We start from the raw sequence: 13,003 nt of genomic DNA, 5'->3' as shown, positions 1-13,003 counted from the left end.
AGAATGGTATAGCACAGTATTTACAGTGTATTTAATTGTTAAGAATTTTTAATTGGAAGGTAAATGTGTAGGATTTAGGACCAAGGGATGTGTTTTTTCTGCTGCTACAGACAGTGGTGGTATTTGTTCATGGACTTCCAGTTAGTAATGGTTGTTATTTATCAGCTTGAAGCTTGGGTGATCATCAAATGTAAGTTTTCTGGATTTAAAGCATAGTAATTAATGTATTTTTAGCTTTTCTTCTTCTGTTTTTCCAGGGATGATAAGAAAGATGGATTGAAATTCTATACTGATCCTTCCTATTTTTTTGATCTTTGGAAAGAAAAAATGTTACAAGATACTGAAGATAAGCGAAAAGAAAAGAGGAGACAAAAGGTAAAAGCAGAAACATTATAGCACATTTGTGCATTACAACTTTATGGGCAGCTGTCCGAACATAAAAATTTCCAGGTCATACTTAGTATGTGTGCATGGAAAGATTGTTCCTCTTGTGTGGCTGTAGATTTAGTGCATTCCAGTTTTATAGCTTATCCTGTCTATTTTAAGATGGCAGCAAATTAGATTTTAGGAGTGCTGTGGTTATCTTCCAAGATGCTGTCTTGAATCTTTTGCCAGTATCTGTTTATTGGTACCCAGAAAGATGGCCCTCTTATGCTCCAGAAAAAGACACTGTAATGGGAGAGGAAAGGAATTGGAATTAGAGTGTTTTCCATTCCAGTGTCCCATTTTTTCCATTCTGATTTTAAAGGAAAAAATACAGATGGTTTTCTAAGGATTAATAATATTGCTTGAGGATTTCTCTATTCCTATAGAATGATTTCTACAAAACTATATATAAAAATTACTTTTAGACTTTAACTTAGGCAATACATCCTGCTTATTTCCATCCATGGTATATTTTTTGTAGATTTTAATTGTCTTATTGCAGTCTACAAATACGCTCAATTCCAATCATGTCTGATTATAGCCATACCTCACAGAAATACCCCTTGATAAATTCTAGCAGAAGTGCTATTTGATTTGATTAAATATATGCCAAGTCCAACTGAGAAGAAAGGAGGATAGACTTGAGTAAGTTAATTTTGTGATGGGAAGAAATCTGAGGTTTAGCTTTCCAGAAAATGGTTTTCAAGCATTTCATGATCTGCATCCTTTGGGAGAGCAGGATGGTTTGGTTGAGATGTCTCTCAGGCACACTTTGTTCTACAGCTTGCTGAACCAAATGTCCTTTTTCTTTTGTTCTTGTCCATATGGTAGCAGTAACCAGGAATGAATCCAGAGCATTTATTAACAATTTGATAGCTGAACTTACGTTTTCAATCTATTATATGAGAATTCTTTACTCAATTTGTGCTCTACAGAAACACAAAATGTTGGGAAACTGTGCAGGTGAAATAAATGTGTATTGTTTAACAAAATATAAGCTAGATATCCAAATGCCATCCTACTCAGCTGACCAAATACAGCAAGTTTTTAGCCTAAATTTTTTAGGTGCTTGGTGAAATCTGAGAGTAGTTCCTGCACCAGAGAATTAGTTTTCCAGTATTATTTTGATAATTTCCCCTAAGTGCTTGAGCTGTTGCAGCAGGTGGTTTATGAGTGGTTTCATTTTCTTGCCTCAAATATGCTTTTTGTTTTTGTATACAGTTTAATTGAAAATATCTGACAGGCTTCCTCTAATTTGCCTCTTTCAGGCAAACTTTTTTCTGAAGAAAAATGCAATTTTAATTCTTTAAGTTTAAAATTTGTGTAGTCTGTTTTTTTTTACTTTTCATAGATCAGTGTCTGTGAGTTCCATGTAGTTTTGACTTGGTATGTATCAATAGTATTCTAAATTGAATGGCTCTAGGTAGGGCAGTTGTGATGAAACAAAGGATAAGCTGTTCTAATTTGCTCTTCATTGTGCTGACTTTTTGTCTGAGAATAATTAGCTATTCAAGCAAGTAAAATGTTTAAATTTGGAAAGCTTGTACTTCAGAAATAATTTTTGATGTTTTGATAGTATTTTATAAATTTGTGGTCAGGAAAATACTCTAGATTTGTGCTTCCAGTTTTTTAAGGTATTGCAAATACTTGCTGAAGCTGCTTTTTATTACTAGCTCTTAATTCTTTATTAAGATGCTTAAATTATTGTTTGCTAATTCTTGATGCACATATCAAACTTACAATTAATTCAACCCTGTTTGAAGGCTCTAATATGTTTTGTGTTTGCTGAAATAATTTCCTGCCAACATGAATGACTTTTTTTCTGGCTTAATCTACAGCACCCACTTGCCTGCCACAGCTTCTATTACAGTTAGTTTAAAAAAAAGTAACTCCTCTTAATATTACTTTGATTTTCTGAGAAATATTTCCAGCTGTAATTAAGTAGAAAGGCTTCAGCTCCCCTACAACTCTGTCATCTTTGTCCTGGGTAGTAAAGCTAGAGTTGTCACCATTGTCAAGGGAATGAAACTGCTACTGGAACAACTTAAAACTATTCTTAGAGGTACATGTAGCTTTGTTAGCTGCTAGTAATAGGGGTGCCCCACTGTTTTGGAAGACATTTAATGTTTTAGAGATGTGTTGATATAATATTTAATCAAAATAGCATTACCGGTAGGGTTTAGTACTGCTTTAGTGAAAAGAATTCATGTGTATTTATTCATTAGCATCGTTACAGATGCTGATCTGGAACAACCTGCCCAGCTGAAATCTGATCCAATTAAAACCAGTTAAGCTTTGTGCTTATTTTTTATTATTTATACATCCATATCTATTTACCTTTCCATAAAATATTGATGAAAAAGTGGTTATCGGACATAAAAAGGGTGTGATTCTAAAAATTTTGTGAAGGAAAAATATTTTAGGAGAACTGATTAAGAGCCAAGATGATCATTGTTATTTAACATAAATCAGACCAAAAATCTGTTTACTGTAGAAATGAGCAAGAGTTGTCAAAACATTTGGTGTTGAACTTCAAGAAATCTTTTCTGTCATTCTAAATGTTAGCAGGGTCAGCAGGTCCCTCATGCAAACATGCATGAAGGAGCAGGAGATCCAAAATAAAGACAAGGAAACAATTTGTTAGTTTTTTATTAATTATGTAATGCCAAACACATTATTTCAGAATTACTTGCTCAGTGCTGTTCAACAGTTGGAGTAAAAGAACCTGTGTTCATCTGTGGTGAACAACTTCTTGTTTTCTAGCTTTCCAACTATTATCCCTTACTTTGTGGGTCTAGATTCCCCAGTAAAAGGCTTGCCTACCAGAATTTGACCAAGCTCTTTTCTCCATGCAGTTCATTGACTGCATTCTCAGAATAGTAGTATAATTCTTTCCTGAGAAACTATTTTTCTAGCAGCCAAAAGCCTAATACCAACCTACTAATGGATCAGACATGTATTCTAAGGTGTGGGATCTAGAGCTGACTGAAAAAAACCCCCGGTGTTTTCATGAATACTGAGAAAAGGAGTCATAGACCCTTCTCAGCCTGAATTGAGCAATCTTGTTCATTCTTTGCGCTGAAGCACCAGTATGAGTTTTATATTGATACTGAGTACAACATTTCCAAGGTGTGAAAGCATTGGGTCCCAATATTAGGAGATCTTGCTATCTAGTGAGGTAAAGACAATTAGGTATGATAAACACTGACAATGGTTGAGCCTGATGTTATATTGAAAGATAAAAGCAGCCAAATTTGTAATGAACCAGTCAAGCTGTCTTGCCCATACTGCTGGCCTGAGTATTACTGACTCACTGCAGAGAGGATTAGTGTAATTCATTTTTATATCAATGATGAGGAGAAACTAGGAGGAATTTTGGTAGTTAATTAGAGCTAAGAAGGGAGAGGAAGTTAAACAAAAATAATTTCAAATAGACTAGGGAAGTGTGTCCAATTTCTCCCTGGCCGACTTCCCTGGCCCTGTTGATTGTGACCATAATGAATAACCAGAATAGCCCTGAGCTTATTTAGCATTCTCAGAAATTTGATTTTCAGGAGATGAAAATTACAAGTGCATCAGGGTGGTCTAAATAAAAGACATGACATCAGAAGAAACTCAACTTTCTGGCTTTTAAAATTGGTCACATTTTTGTATTAGGAAAACCAGGAGATTGGCATCACAGTCGCACATGAATCCTTACAGAATAAAGGCAAATCAAAACTCCTGCTACTAATGAGGTTCATAGTGTAGGGAGATATTCTTATTTTAGTGTAGAGAAATTTTATGAAGAGTTGGCTTCACCTGTAAATCTGGTCTTATTTTCATGCACTCTAACTACATATTAACCAGCTTTTTTCCCTTTCCTTTTTTTCTCTCTTTGCATGCTTTATTTCTCTTGTTTGGACATTAGGAGCAAAAGCGTATAGATGGCACCACCCGTGAGGTGAAAAAGGTTAGAAAAGCCAGGAACAGACGCCAGGAGTGGAATATGATGGCATATGACAAAGAGCTTAGACCTGACAACAGGTTGTCTCAGAGTGTGTACCATGGAGCATCTTCCGAGGGATCACTATCCCCAGATACTAGGTCTGTTTACAGCAAAGCTGTTTGTTATACCACAGTTGTATGTTCAGCAATACTGAGTAGAATTAGGTGTTTTTGCAGGATGGGAATAGTTAGACAAAACATACAATGCATGTTTAAAACATTCTTTTCAAATTTATTTTAAAGTGTAAATGACATAACAGATTCCATAATGTTTTTTTTCTTCCTCAGCTTCACATGAGCATTTTGTCATCTTAATGTTATATATTGCAGAGAAGGAAGTGTTTGCTGCATGCTTTGTATTTCATCTTCAGTAGCTGTAGTTACAAAGCATTTAAGCCTCTACTAGATAATGTCAGTAGCTCTTCCTTAGTGTCTAGTTTGTTTGCTCTGCTGGTACCTTAATAAATATTTTTCTGTGATCTACTCAGTCAAGAATACTTTTGCCTGCAAGGAATGCTTCGGTGGAAGAAGAGTTCAGCTTTTTCATGTTAGATTAGTCTAAAAAACAAGCTAGCAAACCAGATGAGATGTTACTGCTTGAAATAAGAAAAATCTCTGCTTAGAGATATGCAGCGGAATTCATCTTCATTGACTGAGATTGTCTTTCAGCTCAGTGAGAGTTACCTGATGTGCATTGAAGTATCAGTTTTTACACTAAGCTGGTTTCACCAGTGGATTTTCCCACTTATTTTATTTCCTATGTCTGTTGTGATTAAGTACTACCAATAAGAATAGAAATAAATAGGGTCCACTGGAAAAAGTGCTTAAATTATTGGATGACTAGGTTGAGTAGGCAGCTACCACTGCAAGAGTGTGGACTGATACCTTTAGTCCACTGTCCAGTAGGAGATTAATTTAAAAGAAAAAAATTGGCTCAGAACTTTGCAATGTTGTGGTCTTCATGAAAAGTAATAAACTTGTAATTGAAACATAGTACTTGATATTGCTATAGGTCTTTCTTTATAGGTGTTTAGATTACCTCTCTGTCTAAAAAATGTTGTTTGATTGGTTTTATTTTACAGTTTCTAATGCAAATCTTTGTCTTCTGTTAGTCTTAATGAAACACTGCAGACTGACAAAGCTTTACATGGGTTGATCTAGTAAAAGCTGTGGATTTTTTCATCAGGAGTTCTGTTTCACACTTTTTGAGTATTTTTTTTTTCAGATTTAACACCTTGCTTCCAGGATTCCTGAGTTTAAATTATTGTATTGAAGTGATTCGTTTTTATCTCCCAGCAATGTCAACATGTATTTGGCTGTTTGCAGATATGTGGTATTTGCAATCTGATTTTTTCAAGCAGAAATCGTAGGGCTGCATCTGTGTTGGATTTTGATTTTTTTCTGTGACAGATACCTTGTACTTACATACGCCTTTTATATTTTATAAATCATGGAGTATTTTACGTTTCAGTGAATCAAATATCTGAGACTGAATCCTGAAATCTGTTTTACATCTATAATGGGTTAATCCTGAGAATAGTAGTGAGGTGTGGAGAGAGGGCTTTCTGTTTTATCACCTTGGAGTAGTCTTAAGTTTTAAAAAAACCCATACATACAGAAATATGTACTGGTTTGAGAGACATTTTCATGCTGCCAGCTACTGCATGAGCAGTGTTTTGTAAGTCAGGTCTTTTTTCTCTACTGCTAAAGTTAAAAAAAAAAAGTCGTATTTCTTCTTGTTTGCTACTTATAAGACTTAAGCATTAAATGTTGACATCCCGGTGTTTGGACTGTGGCAATTTACAATGTATTTGTTATACTTATTGTACTTTAGAGAGAGAAACACAAGCTGAATCCAAACAGAAACCTGCAAATTAATGTGAGAAAAGTAAGAACAAGAAAAGAAGAGTGGGAGAGAAGGAAAATGGGCATTGAGTTCATGAGTGACGCAAAGAAAATGGAGCAGGCAGGAAGCATGAAAGAGGACAAAATGCCCAAAGGGTTTGTTATTTTGTTTTGCTCAAAGCCCTGGCTTTTTGTTGCTTACCTTGCTTCCAGTCTCACAGATAAGTGCATCCCTTCACTGTGTTCACTAAAAGCCAGGCTGCACCATTGTTCATTACTAAAACAAGTCTTCACAGTAATGGGATGAAAAGATCTTTTTGCTCCCTCTCTTGGGCTTATTTGACAGAACATCCTAGGCTTTGTATCTTTATGAACTCTCTGCTCAACTAATACTTACATTTCCCAGTTTCTTTAAGCCTTTCCAATAAAATTAATTGTGCAAACAAAATAAAAAGCATTTCCTAACTTTCAAAATTGGTTTTCTCTGCAGTGGTAAAATGTGTTCTTCTGCATAATTGCAAGTGCTTGTAGTATTGCTTTTCTTTTTCCGCTGCCATTGTTAACTTGAGGCAGACTGGTAAGTATTGCCATTTCAAACAATGGACTGTCAAAATCATTGACAAAAACCTTAAGCTTCATTATGGCTACTAAAATTCTTGTGCTTTCTGTGGATTTAAAAGGGAGTGCTACTTGATAAATTGGGAAATCCTCTTGCAAGAAAAATAATGCTGATTGTATTATTTTTAGCTTGTTTTGTCAATTATTTAGCTAATGCCTTGTTATACTCACATAATCTGCCCTTCTGCATCAATTTACCTTAATTTTAGGTCCCATGCATCCGATGTTACAGATTATTCTTATCCTGCTACTCCGAATCATTCCCTCCATCAGCAGATAGCAATGCCTTCCTACGGAGCAGGAGATGGTCCACAGTACATGGCAGCATCCCAAAGCCATGAGCATGAATACAGACCACCCTCCACCACTGTACGACATGCCACTTTAAACAGACCTCAGCAACCACCTCCACCTCCACCCCAGCCTTCAGATGGCCAGCACAGCTCAGTACCTGTGGTACCAGCAGATTATGGGTAAGTCTGATTTATTCTAGGGGATTCTTGGCAAAACCAGAGGAATGCATGTTTTTTGTAACCATCGTAATGTGTAATGCATCAAAGAAAAAGACCCCAAGTACATTAGTTACCTCCTTGGGGAGGACAGAAGAAAATTGGTATAATTTCTATGTATGAACTGAATTTAAGTGAAGAAATAGTGAAAGCAGAGATAACCAAGTCTGTATTGAATGAAGTGTGTATTGGTGAAGTCAGTATAATTGTAAAATATTAAGGGTGCCTAATACAATATTGAAGAAGGGATAATTTTCCTTTAAAGTGGAAAGTAGTTGCAGGATAATTTGGGTAATATTTTAAACTTCAGGAAATGTGCAGAAAGAGTATTGTTGATTATGATTAATCTGGCAGTCTTTATTGCATCCCTGAAATCCCTAGAAGACCTTTTTAGAGAAGCTTGTGACAGAATTGGAAGGAGTCTCCTCAGACACAAATTCTGGACTGCCACAGGAAGAATGCCACTTTCTTAATTCAAGACGGAGATATATCAAATGCCTGTGTAGATACTTTGCCTGAATGAATTCAAAGGAAGGCTTGCTCCAGAGTTGTAGTTCTCCTGTAGCAAGAAAACATCTTTTTTATAATGAGCCTGTCTCTGTTCTTTTGTGTAAATAGCTTAAACTTTTAAGTTGTAACCCCAGGAAAGTTATAGTCATTCTTGCCTGTGGTTTTTACTATGCAAGCCAAGATTTGTCATCCTTTCTTGATACATCCTGGGATAGCATTTGCCTGATTCATGGCTGTCATACTGCAGATGACTGAGTTAGGAGTGACTGCTCCAGCCTGCCCTTTCTCTGTTGTTTCCAGTGTATAAGACATTACTGGGCTTAATCCTCAGGTCCATGATCATTGTCGGGGTGTTGCTCTTGTTATACACTGGCATGTGTCACTCAGTGTCATCAATCACTTTGCTTCAACTCTTGTCTCCTGTATCTAGTTCTTTACCTACTTCATAACTCTTAACAATTCTCTTTGTCTAAGATTTCTTTCAATGACATTTTAACACAGAAATGAGCTCTTCCCTGTGCATCCTATTTAAAGAACTGATCAAATGTATCAATTTAATTAAATGATATTTAAACTGATACATTTAACTGAAGAATGTTGCACTATGACATGAAATAACTCATGCACTCACACTAAGGTCAAAAAAGTAAAAGGAAGTAACTTTTATTTCTGACCTTGCAACATATCACTTCTAAAAGTGACAGTGAATTGGAGGATGAAATTACTACTTTTCTAACTACACAAGTCAAACTAACAGTCTATCTATTTTCTCCTCCCATAAAAAGAACTACAAAACAATCATTATTTACATAAACAGTGTGTGAGAACTCCAGTAAAAATATGTTAACATCAAAAAGCATAAAAAACTTAAAAAAACAAGACAACAGAAGCACATGAGATACATTTACCTTTGGGTAAATATTTTCTTTCATACTTTCCATTGTTCTCCATGTTTGTGTCCTCTATTACCTCTTGACCTATGGAATTGAAGGGTGTAGTCTGCAGTTTTCTTGGTCCCTTCTTCTTCAAAGACTTTGCACTTTACAGTCCCACAGAGTAGATGTTTAATAAGAAATGTAGCTTCATATTTAACTGGGCAGGAGAGTTAGGATAAAGAAGCTCACTTTGTAGCATGCTGAAAGGACGCTGCCTTTAACTTCAACATTTGTCTTAAATCTCAATAAATCAGCAATATTTGACAGTTTGACAATTCTTACATGTATAATCACTTGCATATTTAAGACATCAGTAAATTGCTTTTGATTTTTGTTTTACCTGAGGTTGGATGAGTACAGTTTAAGGGACGATAATCTTGGAAGTTCTAACTTTTTATGCATTAAATGTTTTTGTTCTGTTTTATACAGGATGCTCCCAGCTCAGATGGTGGATTATTACAATCCTACAGGTCCTCCCCCTCCTCCTCCCCCTCCTATGATTCCTTCAGCACAAACTGCATTTGTTAGTCCCCTTCAGCTTCCTGTGCCACCTTCCCATTCCGGACTGGTGACTGGCTCTACATATGCAGCTACTCATCCTCCTCCTTCTGGTGGGCTTGTTGTCACTGCTCCTCCTCCTCCCGGCCCACCTCCTCCCCCTCCAGGCCCTCCTGCTGCAGGTGCATCCCTCTCTTCCTCCCCCATGCACGCTCCTCCGGCGTCGGAGGTGAAGCAGGCACCAATGAGCGATGCACGGAGTGATCTGCTGGCTGCCATCAGGATGGGTAAGTGCACTTTCAGCGAGTTCAAGGTATTCCTTTTTTCCAGTGAGAGCACAGTGTTTTCCACTGAAATGGGTTTGTGGTTTCTTTTCCCAGCTGGGAAGATTTCACTAACTACAGGTACTACACACCCATTCTGACATTTGTCAGCCATGAGGTTGGATTATTTTCTAGCACTAAAGCTACACAGCTTTGTCAAGCATGTTCTAGTGTTTGTGTGGGCATAATCTAATGAACACAGCACTTGTGTTCATTTTGTAAAGTGCCGATACATGTACACAGATTTTTCCTCCTGTTGAAGAACTGAATTACCCAATGCCAGCCTGTAGCCCACTGATTTTTTTTAACCAGTGGCTTACAGCTCTTCCTGACCTCAGTTATAATATGGAGCTGTAGGTCTAACACTGTTTCCAAATATAGTTTTAAAAACTTTCATCTTCAGATCAAGATGACCTGTACAGTCTTGAATATTTAAGTTCAACGTATTGTTGACAGTTTTAGAAGTCCAGAAGTATTCAGTCTGAGAATTATTTCCCATCCGCCTTTTTTGTCTTTCCCTCTTCCTTGCTCAAGGAGGCTCTCTCTCTCAATACTTGCTTTCTTTTTCCCTCCTTCTTCCTGAGTATTTTGTAAGAATACAACAAACTCACCGATAACAGTGTCAAATATGAAATTTCTTGGCTAGAAAACTTTGAGAGTGATTGTCTCTGCAGGAATTCAGCTGAAAAAGGTGCAGGAGCAGCGTGAGCAGGAGGCGAAGCGTGAGCCCGTTGGCAATGACGTGGCCACCATCCTGTCGAGGCGCATTGCCGTGGAGTACAGCGATTCCGACGACGACTCCGAGTTTGACGAGAACGACTGGTCAGATTGAACGTCGTCCAAGCCTGCTAGAAACTATATTAAATACTTGGCTTCAGTGACTGCTTTGTTAGAAAGATGTAAAGCAAGACGTTGACATGTATTAAGGCTAGTGAGGGAAGTGCTAAAATTGAATTGGTATTATTCAGAATGCTGTAGCTTAGCAACTCTGGTAATAATGATGTGATTATGCTTATGCAGATCAGAAACTTGTCTTACTTTCAGTATTTACTGCATAATACTTAAGTGCCACTAAATGTAGCAACTCTTGTGCTGCGTGCAAAATATGATGCAGTTGTTGCACTGTTACAGAACCAGCATTTTATTTTACTTTCCTGTTCTTGAAGGAATAAAATATATTTTTTTGACTTTACATCTTATTCTTTTAATTATGTAAGCAACTTAGATACTTGTGAATTGGTCTGGTTGTTAGTCTTTGAGGGCAGCTAATTGTATGGCTGAGTGAAGTGTTGAGTTCCATAAATGTGATTAGCTTTTTTATTAGGTACTAATTATGCCCACCTTAGTCTATTTTTAACCACTTCTGGGCTTAAGTTTTTATGCATACAGAATTGATTTTATACTATCTTCCTTTTTATCTTAAAAATGTAGCAGTTGATGAAATGTATACTTTGAAAAATGAACCCACATGATCCAGGAAGAACATTTGGTGAGCAGTCAGATCTGTCTGTAACAGTACCAGCTCTTAAGTTGCTGGTTGCTTGTTGGGAAGAGTGTTGGGGGAGTCTCTGCTGGGTAGCAGATGCATGTCCGTGTTATAAATGGAAATGAAAATACCTGTAGAGCTTTTTAGTCTTACAATAAGATCAACTGGATGCAGGATAGACCTGATGGAAACCCTGTGGCTGTTACAGTGCAAAAAGGCTACTGCTATTGCTGAAGATTGGAACAGTCCAGATCTAGCAATCAGATACATTTCACAAGTATTAAACTTGGTCTTTATGCCTGTAGGTATAAGTGTGTGTAAATAAGTTCTATTGTGGTTGATTTGTACATGTGTAGATGTGTGGCACATTGATTCAGAGCTCTTATTTTGAATGTATTTCTTTCCCAGTACATCCCATAGACAAAACATGGGCAGTTAAAGCAGTTTTGATGGTTGTTGAAGTATTATGCCTTATATATACACACACACATTCACTTTCTTAATCCTTTCCTAGGCATAGTTGTTCCCATAAAGTCTGCTTTGACTGTCTGTTTTCCTTATTTTCCACTTTTTAAATCAGCCATACAGTATTAAAATGGCTTGTTTTGGGGTTTTTTTGGTGGGTTTTTTTTTTTTTTTTTTTTTTTTGTTTGTTTTGTTTTTGGGTTTTTTGCGTTCTTTTTTGGGTTGTTTTTTTGTTTGTTTGGTTGGTTTTTTTTTTTTGGACCAAGAGTCAGGCTGCTGCTCTGCCTAATGAGGCTTTTAAATTTTATTCGTAGCAGGGGAAGATTTCTTTCCTTACCAGATTACAGTTTTAATCTTTGTAACAGAAGTCTGTGTAATTCCAGGTCTAACATTTGGTAAACCTCCTTTGTTTTGTGAGGGCCCCCCCAATCTGTTCTTAAAAGAAGTATGTAAAATAAAAAGAGAAGTGGAAGGTGATTATCTAACCTGTGTTTACACCATTAACAGTTTTAATCCTGAGAATGTAACAGTCTAACACAATGTTTGCATGCAAACTGTTGGCTACTGCATTGCTGTTTAATCTGCATATGATTTTTCAATCCTTGGTGGCTGCCTTTATGGTAGAGGGATAACATGCTGCCTCAGGGCTGGTGTTAAAATTTATGACACAAAATGTGACCAATCTCTGCATAGTGGTGAGCAACCATGCTCTTGGTAACCAGGGGCAGCTGAAAGTACTTGCTGATCACCGTCCCAGTTGGAGCTGGTTTTGTTCTTGCCTTAAAATGCAGAGCTGAAGTGTGCTTTGTGTCCCGGAGTCTGAGGTCTGTGTGTCCACCAGGGAGGACAGAATTTAGGCTGTAGCCTGATGGTGGCTTTCATCACCATGTTGCAGATGAACACCATGTTGACCTTACCATCGTGGTGTGCTTGCACAGTGGCCTGCAAAATGATTCTTTGGAGAGGTAGCTGAAGGTGCAACTGAGACCTCAGTGTTATGTCACTGCATATGTGGTGAGAGCACTCTTGATGTTATTTTGATACATGCTGAAATGAAATGTCTCAACAGAAAATTCTTTCCAGTCTTTCCAATTTGATATGACAGAAGATATATTTTATGAGCACAGAAGTTGGATGTGTCTGAAATTTTGTAATTTGTGCTTATTTTAAATAATAAGCATTAAACAAGCAATCAGTTGTGACCAGTGAGGATAGTGTAGATTTTTCAGTCATAGTAGCCAACCTGTTTTTCTGAATTTGCAATGTTGTAATTTTCCTTTTGGTATTTTATGGACGAAATGTGAATTGAATTTAGTGATGTAAAAACTATTCTAGGCTGTTTCTATCAGTTTTATCATACTTCGAGTTGTATGTAAGTAACAAATATTAATAAAATCTCAC

General features: G+C 36.9%; 1 protein-coding gene across 4 annotated transcripts in view; it reads left to right on the top strand.

Moving 5' to 3' along the window:
• WASF3 (WASP family member 3) overlaps positions 1-11,754 on the top strand; it is a 64,254-nt gene extending 52,500 nt beyond the window's left edge. For 3 of the 4 annotated variants that reach the window (XM_031504457.2, XM_021542010.3, XM_021542011.3), the window contains 5 exons: positions 258-375; positions 4,337-4,512; positions 7,086-7,349; positions 9,260-9,615; positions 10,326-11,754. In XM_031504457.2, coding sequence (XP_031360317.1) covers positions 258-375; positions 4,337-4,512; positions 7,086-7,349; positions 9,260-9,615; positions 10,326-10,483 — 1,072 coding nt within the window. In that variant the 3' untranslated portion in view covers positions 10,484-11,754. Of the gene's footprint in view, positions 1-257; positions 376-4,336; positions 4,513-6,247; positions 6,415-7,085; positions 7,350-9,259; positions 9,616-10,325 lie in introns of all 4 variants that reach the window. The other variant, XM_021542013.3, reaches the window with a different exon arrangement.
• The last annotated feature ends 1,249 nt before the right edge of the window (positions 11,755-13,003 follow it).

The sequence above is a fragment of the Lonchura striata genome, chromosome 2, assembly GCF_046129695.1.
Source record: "Lonchura striata isolate bLonStr1 chromosome 2, bLonStr1.mat, whole genome shotgun sequence".
Taxonomy (NCBI): domain Eukaryota; kingdom Metazoa; phylum Chordata; class Aves; order Passeriformes; family Estrildidae; genus Lonchura; species Lonchura striata.
Note: the sequence above shows the minus strand (reverse complement) of the source record. Positions and strands in the feature narration are given on the sequence as shown.